Source organism: Mandrillus leucophaeus, unplaced genomic scaffold (genome assembly GCF_000951045.1).
Source record: "Mandrillus leucophaeus isolate KB7577 unplaced genomic scaffold, Mleu.le_1.0 Scaffold1065, whole genome shotgun sequence".
Lineage (NCBI taxonomy): Eukaryota > Metazoa > Chordata > Mammalia > Primates > Cercopithecidae > Mandrillus > Mandrillus leucophaeus.
The window spans coordinates 645,113-658,056 of NW_012098821.1; the positions used below are offsets into that span (position 1 = coordinate 645,113).

Consider the following 12,944-nt stretch of genomic DNA (forward strand, 5'->3'; position numbering starts at 1 on the left):
AGTTTTTGCACATTTTCATTTTTTATTAATCGGTCTTTTAACATCTCTCAAAGACTTCATTGTCTTTCAATTTTCTCAAAGTTTTTCACTGTTTCCTTTCTCAGGAGCTTCTCTGGTATCAGATTGCCCCTAGGTGCTGTGTAGTTGAGCTCAAGGTAATTTGTGTAACCATGGAGCTTAATCATTTATTATTTGATAGTTACATTTTGACTAGGGCTTTTTGTATCCTTGGCACCACTGACATTTTGTGCTGGATCATTCTTTTGGGTAAGGGCTATCCTGTGCATTAAAGAATGGTTAGTAGCACCTTGGACCTCTAACCAGTGGAAGTCAGTGACACACCCATGCCCCCAGGTTGCAACAACCAAAGGTGACCCCAGACATTGCCAAACGTCTCTTGGAGGCAACATTGCTGCAGTTGAGAGCCACTGTTTAAAGAGCCCCAGAGTTGAGCTTTTAATCCTCCAAAAACTACATTAGTCATTTCAGGAATATGTGAAAATCATTATGCTGACCATAAATCTTCACCTCCCCCATTGAGATTTATGTATCTTTATTTTATTTTTCATTTCATTTTATTAAGACTGTCAAAAACCCTTAAAGTACAGATTATCTTTGAGACTCTTCTATGTGACATCTATGTACAATATCCTGAAAGAATAAGATGCCTATTAAAGCCACCTAATTGCGCCTCATCTTTTTAGTGCAAAAGAAGTCTTCATATTGGGCTGCCTAATATCACACTAGGAGAATATGAGCTTCTATTTCTTTCAATTAATAAAATATGTCAACTACTACTTTGTTGTACTACAACCCCAAACCCATATCTGTATTTGTAAGGTTTTGGAAAAGGCAGATAGATATAGTTTTGCACCTCAAACAGAAACAGTTCTTGCCCTGATCAGATGATAGGATTTTCTATACTAAGATAGGTTTGTGAAAACATATGTAGCCCTGAATTTAAAAACTAAAATGTACTCAAGATAATACTATCCCGGAGTATCAGAGATTAGGTTTGAACTCCAGCTTTTGAATTCCTCTCTGTGTGAATTTCATTAAATCAAAATCTCAGAGCCACAATCTCTTCAGCTAAAATAAACAGGCGAAAAACTTTTATAAAAAGCTGGGTCATTGTTGAAAACAAATTTTTAAAATGCCTAAAAATATCTGGAAGCCTATCCTGCATAAATTAGAGGTTTAAAACAATGCTGGTATCTATAAAAATTTTCCATTAATTGTGAAATGTGGTCAGCTGTGGTCTGATTATCATTTTTTAAGCATTTGACACTCCTGGAAGGCGTTTCTTGATTCATCTGAGGATAAAAGTGTAGGAGACTTGAACTGACGTGGTTGATAAAAATGACTTGATTCAATGAGTAGGTAAAATGAAAAGGCTAAAATAGTTTTCACAATATGCAAGATTTTGAGGTCATATTAGGAAGGAAAGTTGGACAATTTTTCAGACACAATTTCAAGGCAATAAAATTGTCTTTAACAGCATATCTTCTTTTTCCTGTTTTAAAAGTCATTAGCATCAATGATATGCCTATATTTGAAATAGATGACTTAAAAACTTGTATCCTACCTTGCAATGTTACTGAACTCTTCAGCGAACATCTTTGTTAACAAACATGGTCTTCTTTTTAAATTCATTCATTAGCAATTATTTATTAAAATCTACTCTGCATCAGAAGTGTCCTAGACATTAGGTAGGAAAAAATAAAGAAAATAGATAGGTCTCTTCAATCACTTAGTGTACACTTTATTCAATAAGTAGAAAGAAATGAAATAAGCATAAAATGTGTCTATGATTGCAAATATTAAGTATAATAAAGAATAAAGAATAAACCAGCAATGAAAGAGATAAAAGAGAAGGTCATAATACAAACTAGGGCTAGGTAATCTACGAGGAAATTAAGCCAAATTTAAAGAAAAATAGAAATGCATTATACAAAATTGGAGTCAAGAGCATTTTAACAAAAGAGATCTGATGTGAAAACTCACAGAAAACAAAGAGCTCCATAAATTCAAAAACTGTTCAGTAAGTCGATGTGGCTGGAGATTAATGAGTATCTGATGATGTTGAGTAAGTATAAACAGTCCAGCCCATGTAGGGTCTTAGAATATGTTCCTTATTGATTTAACTGTGTATCTAATGAAGTAAGAGTTCAAATTTTAAAAAGACACTTACACATTCACTTTGCCTATTGATTGCTCTTGCATTTCATTGTGAATCAATTATAAGGCAGGGAACTTAGCAATATTTTACTGAAGAAATGCTGGTGACTACAGACTACTGGTGGGGGAAAAGTTAAGGAGACAGGATTGGACTGAGAAACTATCTACTGGGTACTATGCTCACTACCTAGGTCCCACATATCCATGTAAAAATCCAGCACATGTACCCCCATATCATATATAAATGATTAAATTTAAAAAAACAATGGTGGTGTACTAAGATGATTAAAATGGATAAAGTGACAGAGTTAATTTAGGTCTAGCATTAAAAGAACTTAGTATAAGAGATTGAATGTAGATAATGAGAAATTCAACTTCTGTCAGAACTGTAAAAATTGTCATTTTTCTGTCTTGGTTGTAATTTGTTGCTTGTATCAGAGACACTATCATAAGACATTTATTTTTATTCTGGTTAACTGAAATGGGGACCTCAGGTAATGTACTTCCTGTTTATAGTTCTATTCTCATTCACAGTGTCAAGAGTGAATAAAATAAATCTATGATAGCAACAAAAATATGTGTCGATAATTCTTTGTGTCAAATATTAGGTTTCTCAAATTGACCTTAAATATCTTACCAGACATTTCCAGGTTTTCCATCACATATGCCTGTTAAATCTTCCGTTGACACAATTTTGCTACAACTCTCACTCTAATCTGTTTAGTTTTTACACAATAAACAATTGGGTTCATTAGTGGAGGTACAAGTAAGAGAACATTTGCCATAAGAACATTAATGATGGGAGAGACACGCCAGGCAAAGTGGTAGACAATGGCCAGGTTAATGATGGGCAGGTAGAAGATGATCACCGCACAGATGTGTGAAACACAAGTATTGAGAGCCTTAAGCTGCTCCTTTTTGGATGCAATTCCCAGTACAGTCTTGAGGATCAGGATGTAAGACACGGCAATGAGAATAAAAATCCACCATAAGGCAGAGTGCTCCAAAAAAGTTGTAGATGACATCAATTCGGTTGTCAGAGCAGGCCAACTTCATGACATCCTGGTGGAGATAGTAGGAGTGGGATAATTGGTTTTTCTTACAATATCTCAAGCTTCTTAAAGTGAAAGGGAAAGGAAGAATCAGGAACATGCTCTTGAAGGAGAATACTATTCCTATTTGGGCAACTCTGACAGTTATCAGGATTGAGGTGTATCTCAGAGGGTTGTGGACGGCTAGGAATCTATCAAATGACATGATCAGGAGGACTGAGGACTCCAGTACTGAGAATCCATGAATGAAGAATTCCTGGGCAAAGCAGGCATTGGATGAAATTTCAGGAGCATTGAACAGGAAGATGCTTAACATAGTGGGCAGAGACGATAAAGACAAACCCAAGTCAGACATAGCCAACATGGAAAGAAAATAGTACATGGGCTCATGCAAGGAGGGCTCTGTCTTGATGATAAAAAGGATGGTGAAATTTCCTAGAACAGCAATAAGATCCATGCTGCAGATGGGGATAGAGATCCAGATGTGTGCATATTCTAGCCCTGGCAACCCAACCAAGAAGAAGGTGGTGATGTCAACATATGATGTGTTGATAATGGACATGATTCATTCATAGGGCTCTGCAATGAAACATATAGATGCTTGTGTTGGTAAAATAGGAATATCTGAAAATTTAGTAGAAAAAGAGCAGTGTTAAATTTGTGGCTTCTTTCAACTTTCTTTTGAGAGAACAAAACATTTATGTGCCTATCATAATGAAGAGAGATGGCTGCTGCTTTAGACTAGAAGCTGTCTATAAAATACTTTGAAAAAATTATTTCTGGACATGTTATTTCTATAGAGAATCCAGATTTAAATTTTGCATTTAGTTATGCATCTGATTTCATTTTTTCCTGTAAAATATTAGTAAATGCTGGTCAATTAACTGGAATCTTCTACTATTTCTTGCTTTCAGATCTATGTTCTGACCTTCAGTTCTATGTGATTAATTGCCAGTAATAGAAGTCAAATGAAATCCAAATAAATGAGAACATCTGGGTACTTAGCAGTGAGTGGATATGCTGGTAGGCCCTTTTGATAAAAGCTAAATAATTCTGATATACAAGCCCAAGGAATTGTTGAATTTATCCACCACAAAAGACTTCTCTTATATATACCTCTTATATATAAGGACTTGTCTTATCCTTTTTACCTAACCACTGGCTCTGGGATTACTGATTCTCTGGGGATTGCAGCAAGGCTAGATCTTTTCTGACAATAAGAATAAACATTTTCAGAAACAGTAAATCTGCAGAGTTAGTTGATACCAAGGAAACAAATAAACATCTAGATCTGTAATAAGGAAAAATTTTGTTGGAGAATTCTTTAATTGCAGGTATTAGAGAGACACAGTAAATTCTCTGCAAAACTAGGATACTTCTGATGGATATTTGGCCTGTCAATTACTTCTCTGCACAAGGTCAAGTCTAAGCAGAGATGCTATGAGTTGATTCTGCATTCAAGGAAGTGTTGCAGGACAAACCTCCCAGGACACAATATGTCATCCTAGATTTTATTTCTGAATCCTGGATCCATCTGCCCAGACTCGTTAGACATCACTAATTAAGTATCCCTTAAAACCAACTTGTCCAACTTAGACAAGTTTTTCTCCCTTCCCAAACCTGCCCCGTTTGAGGGACCTACTTCGGTAATAAGCTTTTACGTTTAAGAAACAACAAGCCAAAAATCTGAGCTTCTTTGTCTTACATTTTGTACACAATAATGACCAATATTTCTTAGAAAATTAAATAGTTTTACTTACTGAGTTCCATTACCAGATGACGATTTGGAATCTTGAAATTTTTTGAATAATATTATCAAGCTATATCATTATCTTCATTTAAATGATGAAGAAATTTTTTCTCAAGATCAAATCATCTGTTTACGATTATAGAAATGTTGTAGGGTAGAGGTAAGATAGCAACTCAGGTCTGTGATATTACTGAAAATTAAGTATATAGCATGCTATCAGGATTGCCAAGCAATATTTAAGGTGTTATAAACTGAATGTACAGCTGGAATTGTGTATTATTTTTAGCATTTTAAACTGACTACCAAATGATTATAGGGGATAAGATGAAACATTTTGTCCTACAGTTGCAAATCTTTGCAACAGTGAAAATCATGCTAGTATAGAGATCCTAAGGAAAAGGCTCTTGAGGAGAAAAAAACTATATACTCACTCCTATTAGTAAATAGTCATTGGAAGGATTTCAATATTTAGTTGACTAAAGTGTGGAAATAAAAGAATGTATTACCATAACCTTCCCATAAACTCTTTTAAACTATGTAATGATTACTTCATAATTGGAAATTGCCTACTGCTTGCTTCCCCAATGAAAATAAGTCTCACTTGGTTATGTTGTCAAGAATTCTCTCCTTCCACTGTTGCTTTATCTCTTAGCTTTCTCCAGGTACTTCTTATTAAAGAGATAGTAGAAAGTTTGTGTGTGTGTGTGTGTGTGTATGTGTATATGAAAATTGCCTTGGCAAGGACATGTATTAATTGGTTTAATGTTCATGTGTTAATTGGCTCAATGTTCAACTTTGTGGACCAAATCCATTTGTTTCATGACAATTTAAAGTAAGCTACAGTAAGACAGGTGGTGCATTAGTATCATGGTGGATGGCATATACTAGCTTATTAAATATTTGTTGAATGAATAAATGATTGTATTTTTTAAACTGGCATCTTTTTTATCTTTATTATTATCTTTCCCATTTTGCTATGCTTGCTATGAAATAAAAATATGGGTTTTAGCAATTGTAAAAGCTATTCATAAGGATTTTTACATCATAATCTTGTATTGATTTTCAACTTAATTTACATAATATGTTTTAAAAGTGTTATTTGTATACCGAGAATATTAATATAAAATTATAACTATAATAATAAAATGAGGCATGTATATGTAATTATTAATATTTCATTCTAGCAATTTGATGTCTTTTTCTTGTAAAAAATAAAATGTTGCAAATCAGTTGAGGTTTCTGTTGGTTCCATATACTGAAATAATAGTGAAGGGAGGTAAATCATACAGATGAGATATGGCTAAAGCAGTGCCTATACAGAAAATTATAGGTTAAATTTATTTATTAGGAAATAACAGTTGAAAAATCAAAAAATATAACTTCTATTTCAGGAAGATAGTGAAGGAATAACAACCTAATCTCCAAGAAAAACAAAGAAAATAAATTGGTAAAATCAGAAATGAATAAAATAGAAATATGATATAAAATAATGTCACCAAAGCAGAAATTTGATTCCTTAACAAGTTTTAAAGAATCAATAAATAATTTAACAAAACTGAAAGCATAAAAAGAGAAAACACTAATTTTATTTTAATAATAAAATCAGAGAATGTAAGTACAAATCTATAGACATACAGATAGTAAGTAGATATAATAACTATAATAAATAACTTTTTTTCAGTAAAGTAAATCATTAGATAAAATGGTGAAATACTTAAAAAAATACTAGACTCTAGAATTTAAACAGGAAAAAAGGGAAAGATGAACGTGTTGTATCTCTTAGCAAAACTTAGTACATAGCTTAGAAAAAAGCTCTGAAAGAAAACTTCAAGTCAATTGGGATTTGTATATTACTTATTATGTATACTTAAAGAAAAGATACCAATATTATATATAAATACCTTTCCAGAGAATAGAAAACTTCCCAACTTGTTTTGGAAGTAATATCAACCAATTAGATTAAAACAGCTAATTATGCTATAAGAAAAGTTAATTAATGGTAAATATACCTTATGACCATAGATCCAAACATTTAAAAAACGGTGACAAAGTACAATGACCTATAAATAGGATAATATATCATGACCAAGTCACTTTATCTCAGGAATATGGGATCAATTTTCAGGAGGAGTCATAAATGTACTACTCCACACTGATAGAAAAATCGATAAAACCATATGATTTTATTCAATTATTTTTATCACGAAATATCTGAGAAAATCAGAAATAGAAAGGTGTTACTTTGATTTGGTAAAGACAAATATAAAAATACTGCACGTAACTTTATTTTAATGAGAAAATATTGAACAAGCTCCCCATGATGTGTGGAAAAGTCTAGGATATTCCCATCAGTGCTTACATTCAAAATTATACTAGATTTTCAAGGCAGTATAATGCAGACACAAAAAAGACAGGAAACGTATAAAATTTGAAAGGATAAAGCAAATATGCCCCTACTTGCAAATGATATGAATGTTTATGTAAAAATTATAAACATTAAATTATGAACATTATAAACATTAAGTTGAGTGAATTCAGAAAAGCTGGCTGGATATAAGGACAATTTACAAAATCGAAATCTAGCACATTGAAAAACAATCTGATATTATATCCTAAAATGTCATTTGTAACAGGATCAGAAACATTAAATATATAAAAATAAATGAGATAGAATGCTTTCAGGATATGTAAGCTGAAAACTTAAACTTTGCCAAAAGCTTTAAGAAGACCTAAATAAAAAACATAGACATGCCATGTTTACTGACTGGAAAGCTCTATATTTTTAAGATGTTAATTCTTCCCAAAATAATATATTTAATAAACACAATTCTAGTCAAATTACACTAGGTTTTATTGTTAAAATTGACAAGTTGATTAAAAAATTTATATGGAAATGCAAAAGACCTATAATAGATAACAGAAGTAAAAAAATGGGTGTATTACACCATTAGATTTCAAGTCTAACTCTAAAGCTATATTTGATAAGCTGTGTTATATTGACACAAGAAGAGATAAATAGATTAATGGAATATAACATATTTCAGACTTTTATACATACATATAGGTCCTTTTGATTTATGACAGTGACAAATTCAATAAGGAATAGATGGTATTTACAATAGAGAGCAATTTAAATGCAAATAGAAGAAAGAAATCTTGAGTTTTATCAAAACATTAATTTGAGTTGGACAATAGGCCTGAGTATTCTAGGTAAAACAAAAAATCTTGTAGAAAATCTATAGTAATATTTTCATGATCTTGGGATAACCATGGACACAATCCAGGAAGAAAGAATTCCATAGTCAGAATTAATTAACAGAAAGCATTTCTATGGAAAGACCAATCACTCATTGGGAATAAATAATAACATCATATGGAATAGTATTCAGCCTCCAAAAAGGAAGAAATTCTGTCATTTGTTACAACATAGATGGAGCTGGAGAATACTATGTTAAATAAAATAAACCAGGCATAGAAAGACAAACACTGCATGTTCTCACATACATGTGGAATCTGAAACAATTGAACTCACTGAAGCATAAAGTAGCATGATGAATACCAGATATTGGGGGATGGGCTTAGTCTGGAGATGATAGTCAAAAGGTAAAGAGATAGGAAGATTAAATTTGGTTTCTTTAGAACAATAGCACAGCATGCTGAGCATAGCTAATAACTGAGTACTCTGTATTTCAATATTATTAAGTTTCTAGTGTTCCATCAAAAAAATGATATATATATCTGCCAGATGATATGTAAAGAGCTACAAATGAGTAAGTAAAAATCAGTAAAAAATAGGCAATGCACTTGACTGCCATTGTTTAATTTGCATTTGAGAAAATGTTTATTAATATGACAATGAGGTGTTATATGATACCCATTAGAATGACTAACATTAAAAAGGTTAACAATCCCAAAGTTTGGTGAACATGTGGAGCATTAGAATGCTTACGCTTTCCTATTAGATGTGTAAATTAGTGCAAGTTCTTTGGTGACAAAGTTTAGCATTATCTTCCATAGGTAAATAAATACCTACTTTATGACTTAAAATACCGTTTCTAGAAAAGTTAGTTCTTGTTTCAAGCAAACGCATTCTAAGAATGTCTACAGGAACTTCATCATATTAACCAACATTTGAAAATGACTAATATTCATCAACATGTGAATGGGTAAAATTGAATTAGGTATTCTGATTTAATTGACTATGATGTTAACCTGAATATCTCAACTTTTGAGAGCTCCCTGGGTGATTCTAATGCCTTACCAATATTAAAATGTAAAATTTTCATGACTCCTGAATAAGTGCCATTAGTTCAAATGGCATATTTCTGGGTACCTGTCTGTCTTTGATGGCTTGATTTCTCCATGAGTCACAATTACTGCTAGGTACATTGGTACTTAATCACTGGTGTAGTACAATAATGTATGCTTTTTAAAGTGCTACCAATGAAATCTCTCCAGGCTGTTACATAAACTGATTTCTTAGATATCATTTAGTGATCATTTTTTGTGAATAGCATTTTTGTTGTTATTGTTTCTCACTGAAGTCATTCTGCCATTATTGGTTGTTCTAGTAGATAAATACTGGGTTGTTAGGTTTTTTTTAAATTAATTTTTGTGTTGTTTATTCCTGTGTGATATTATTTCTCCAAATTTTCTGGAAAGAGAATGGCCATTTTAATATATCACAGTCACAGTGATGGGGTTGTGGCACAGGGATTGGCATATGAACCAATTGTGTCAGTCACATTAAGTTTTTGTCCTTGGTATACTGATCACTTCTGCTTAGAATATTAAGGAAGCTATTAAACATTTTTCTTTCAAGTGGGTCTGAGAGTGACAGTTCTCTTTCCTCTTTTTGTTGAGAGAGAAAAAGTGCTCTACTGCCTATTTGTCCACCCACTGTTTAGCAAACTACATGGGTTTGCTTTGTTCAAAATACGTATAGAAACAAAATAGAGAGCTGAAGCATATAAGTTAGCAGTGATAACAACTTCTTTCCAGCACTTAGGTGTGCTGTAGCTCCCAAGGTTCCTACAACTTTTAATTCATGTCTGTTAGCCATTATGGTATTTTACCTCAGAATGTTTACATTTGTTTAAGATAAAATTGGGTTTGCTGTTGTTTGCTACGTTCTTCATTTCAGGAACATGTGCAAATCATTATGTTGACCATAAATCATCGCCTACCCCACAGGCATTCATGTATCTTTATTTTATTTTTCATTTTATTTTATTAAGACTGCTCAAAACCCCAAAAATACAGATTATCTTTGAGACTCTTGTATGAGACATCTGTGCACAATATCCTGAAAGAATAAGATGCCTATTAAAGCCACCCAATTGTTACTCATCTTGTTAGTGGAAATGAAGTCTTCATATTGGGCTACCTGTCCTCACACTGGGAGAATAGGAGTTTCTGTTTCTTTCAATTAATAAAGCACGTCAACTACTGCTTTGTTGTACTACAACCCCAAACCCATGTCTGTATTTTTAAGACTTTGGAAAAGGCAGATGGATATAGTTACGCACCTCGAACACAGAAGCAGTTCTTGCCCTGATCAGATGATAGGATTTTCTATACTAGGATAGGTTTGTGAAAATATATGTAGCTCTGAATTTAAAAACTAAAATGTACTCAAGATAATACTATCCTGGAGTATCAGAGATTAGGTTTGAATCCCAGCTTTTGACTTCCTCTCTGTGTGAATTTCACAAAATCAAACTCTCAGAGCCTGAATCTCTTCAACTAAAATAAATAGGAAAAAACCCTTTATAAAAAGCTGGGTCATTGTGAAAAACAACTTTTTTAAATGCGTAAAAATACCTGGAAGCACATCGTGCATATATTAGAGGTTTAAAAGTAATGCTTGTATCTGTTAAAATTTTCCATTAATTGGGAGGTACTGTCAGCTGTGGGCTGATTATTATGTTTTAAGCATTTGACACTCCTGGAAGGTATTTCTTGATTTACCTGAGAATGAAGTGTAGGAGACTTGAACTGACGTGATTGACGGAAAGGACTTGATTGAAGGAGTGGGTAAAATAAAAAGGCTAAAGTGGTTTTTACAATATGCAAGATTTTGAGGTCATAATGGGAAGGAAAGTTGGACTATTTGTCAGCCACAAATCTAAAGCAATAAATTTCTCTTTATACCATATCTTTTTTCCTGTTTTAAAAATCTTTACCATTGATGATATGCCTACATTTGAAATACACAATTTAAGAAAGTTGTATCCTACTGTGAATAAATATTACTGAACTCTTCAGTGAACTACTTTTTCTACAAACATGGTCTTATTTTTAAAATCATTCATTAGCATTTATTTGTTGAAATCTACTCTTCCTCAGAAATGTGCTAGACATTACATAGGAAAAAATAAAGAAATTATTTATACACTTGAATAAAGTGTATACACTTTATTCAAGAAGTAGAAAGAAAGAAATGAAATAAGCATAAAAGGTATCTATAATTGCAAATATTAAGTATAACAAAGAATAAAGAATAAACCAGGAATAAAAAAGATAAAAGAGAAGGTCATCATACAAACTCAGGCTAGGTAATTTATGTTGAAATTAAGCCAAAATTTAAAATTTAAAGCCAAATTTTAAAGAAAAAAAATGGGAATGTGTTATACAAAATTGGTGTCAAGAGAATTTTAACAAAATAGTTCTGATGTGAAAACTCACAGAAAACAAAGAGCTCTGTAAATTCAAAAACAATTCAGTAGGTCAATGTGGCTGGAGTTTAATAACAAATCTGATGATATAGAAGAAGTAGAAAAGGTCCAGCCCATGTAGGGTCTTAGAATATTGTTATTTGGCTTGGCGTGTTGGCTCACGTCTGTAATCCCAGCATTTTGGGAGGCCAAAGCGGGTGGATCACTTGGGGTCAGGAGTTTGAGACCAGGCTGGCCAACATGGTGAAACCCTGTCTCTACAAAAAATACAAAAATTAGCAGGGGGTGGTGATACGTGCCTGTAATCCTAGATACTCTGGAGGCTGAGAGGCAAGAGAATAGCTTGAACCTGGGAGGCAGAGATTGCAGTGAGCAGAGATTGTGCTACTGCACTCCACCCTGGGCTACAGAGTCAGATTTCATCTCAAAAAAAGAAAAAAGAAAGAAAGAAAATAAAAAATATATATATATATGTGTATATATATATATATAGATTGATTTAATTGTATTTCTAAAGAAGTAAGAATTCAAATTTGTAAAAGGCACTCATACATTCACTTTGCCTTTTCAATTACTCTTGCCTTGCATAGCGAATCTATTATAAGGCAGGGAACTTACCAATATTTTGCTGAAGAAATGCTTGGTGACTGCAGACTACCAGGGTGGGGAAGTGACAGGGCCAGGACTGGACTGAAAAACTATCTGTTGGGTATTATGCTCACTACCTGGGTCCAATACACCCATGTAAGAATCCAACCCATATCATATGAAAAAGCTGGAATTTAAAAAAGATGGTGACATATTAACATGATTAAAATGGATAAAGAGACAGATATAATATAAAATTTAGGTCTAACAGTAAAAGAACCTGGTATAGAGAGACTGAATGTAGACAACGAGGAATCCAACTTCTGTCAGACTGTAAAAAATATCATTTTTCTGTCTTGGTTGTAATTTGTTGTTTGTGTCAGAGGTACTATCATAAGACACTTATTTTTATTCTGGTTAACTGAAATGGGGACCTCAGGTAATGTACTTCCTGTTTATAGTTTTAATCCCATTCTCAGTATCCAGAGTGAATAAAATAAATCTATGATAACAACAAGAATATGTGTTGATAATTCTTTGTGTCAAATATTAGGTTTTCTCAAATTGACCTTAAATATCTTATCAGACATTTCCAGGTTTTCTGTCACATATGCCTGTTAAATCTTCCGTTGACACAATTTTGCTACAACTCTCACTCTAATCTGTTTAGTTTTTACACAATAAACAATTGGGTTCATT

The 12,944-nt window shown here is 32.8% G+C and overlaps 3 protein-coding genes across 3 annotated transcripts in view; 1 reads left to right on the forward strand and 2 right to left on the reverse strand.

Moving 5' to 3' along the window:
• The window catches only part of MMP26 (matrix metallopeptidase 26), a 323,658-nt gene that overhangs the window by 262,454 nt on the left and 48,260 nt on the right, over window positions 1-12,944 (forward strand). The gene's annotated exons all lie outside the window — the stretch shown is intronic.
• LOC105542957 (olfactory receptor 51A4-like) lies at window positions 2,822-3,812 on the reverse strand. The gene is given in 2 exon segments (XM_011984683.1): window positions 2,822-3,158; window positions 3,160-3,812. Coding segments are annotated over 2 exon segments (942 nt in total). The 5' UTR covers window positions 3,793-3,812; the 3' UTR covers window positions 2,822-2,849.
• The window catches only part of LOC105542948 (olfactory receptor 51A4-like), a 30,980-nt gene continuing 30,898 nt past the window's right edge, over window positions 12,863-12,944 (reverse strand). The window contains exon 2 of the mRNA XM_011984675.1: window positions 12,863-12,944. Coding sequence (XP_011840065.1) covers window positions 12,863-12,944 — 82 coding nt within the window.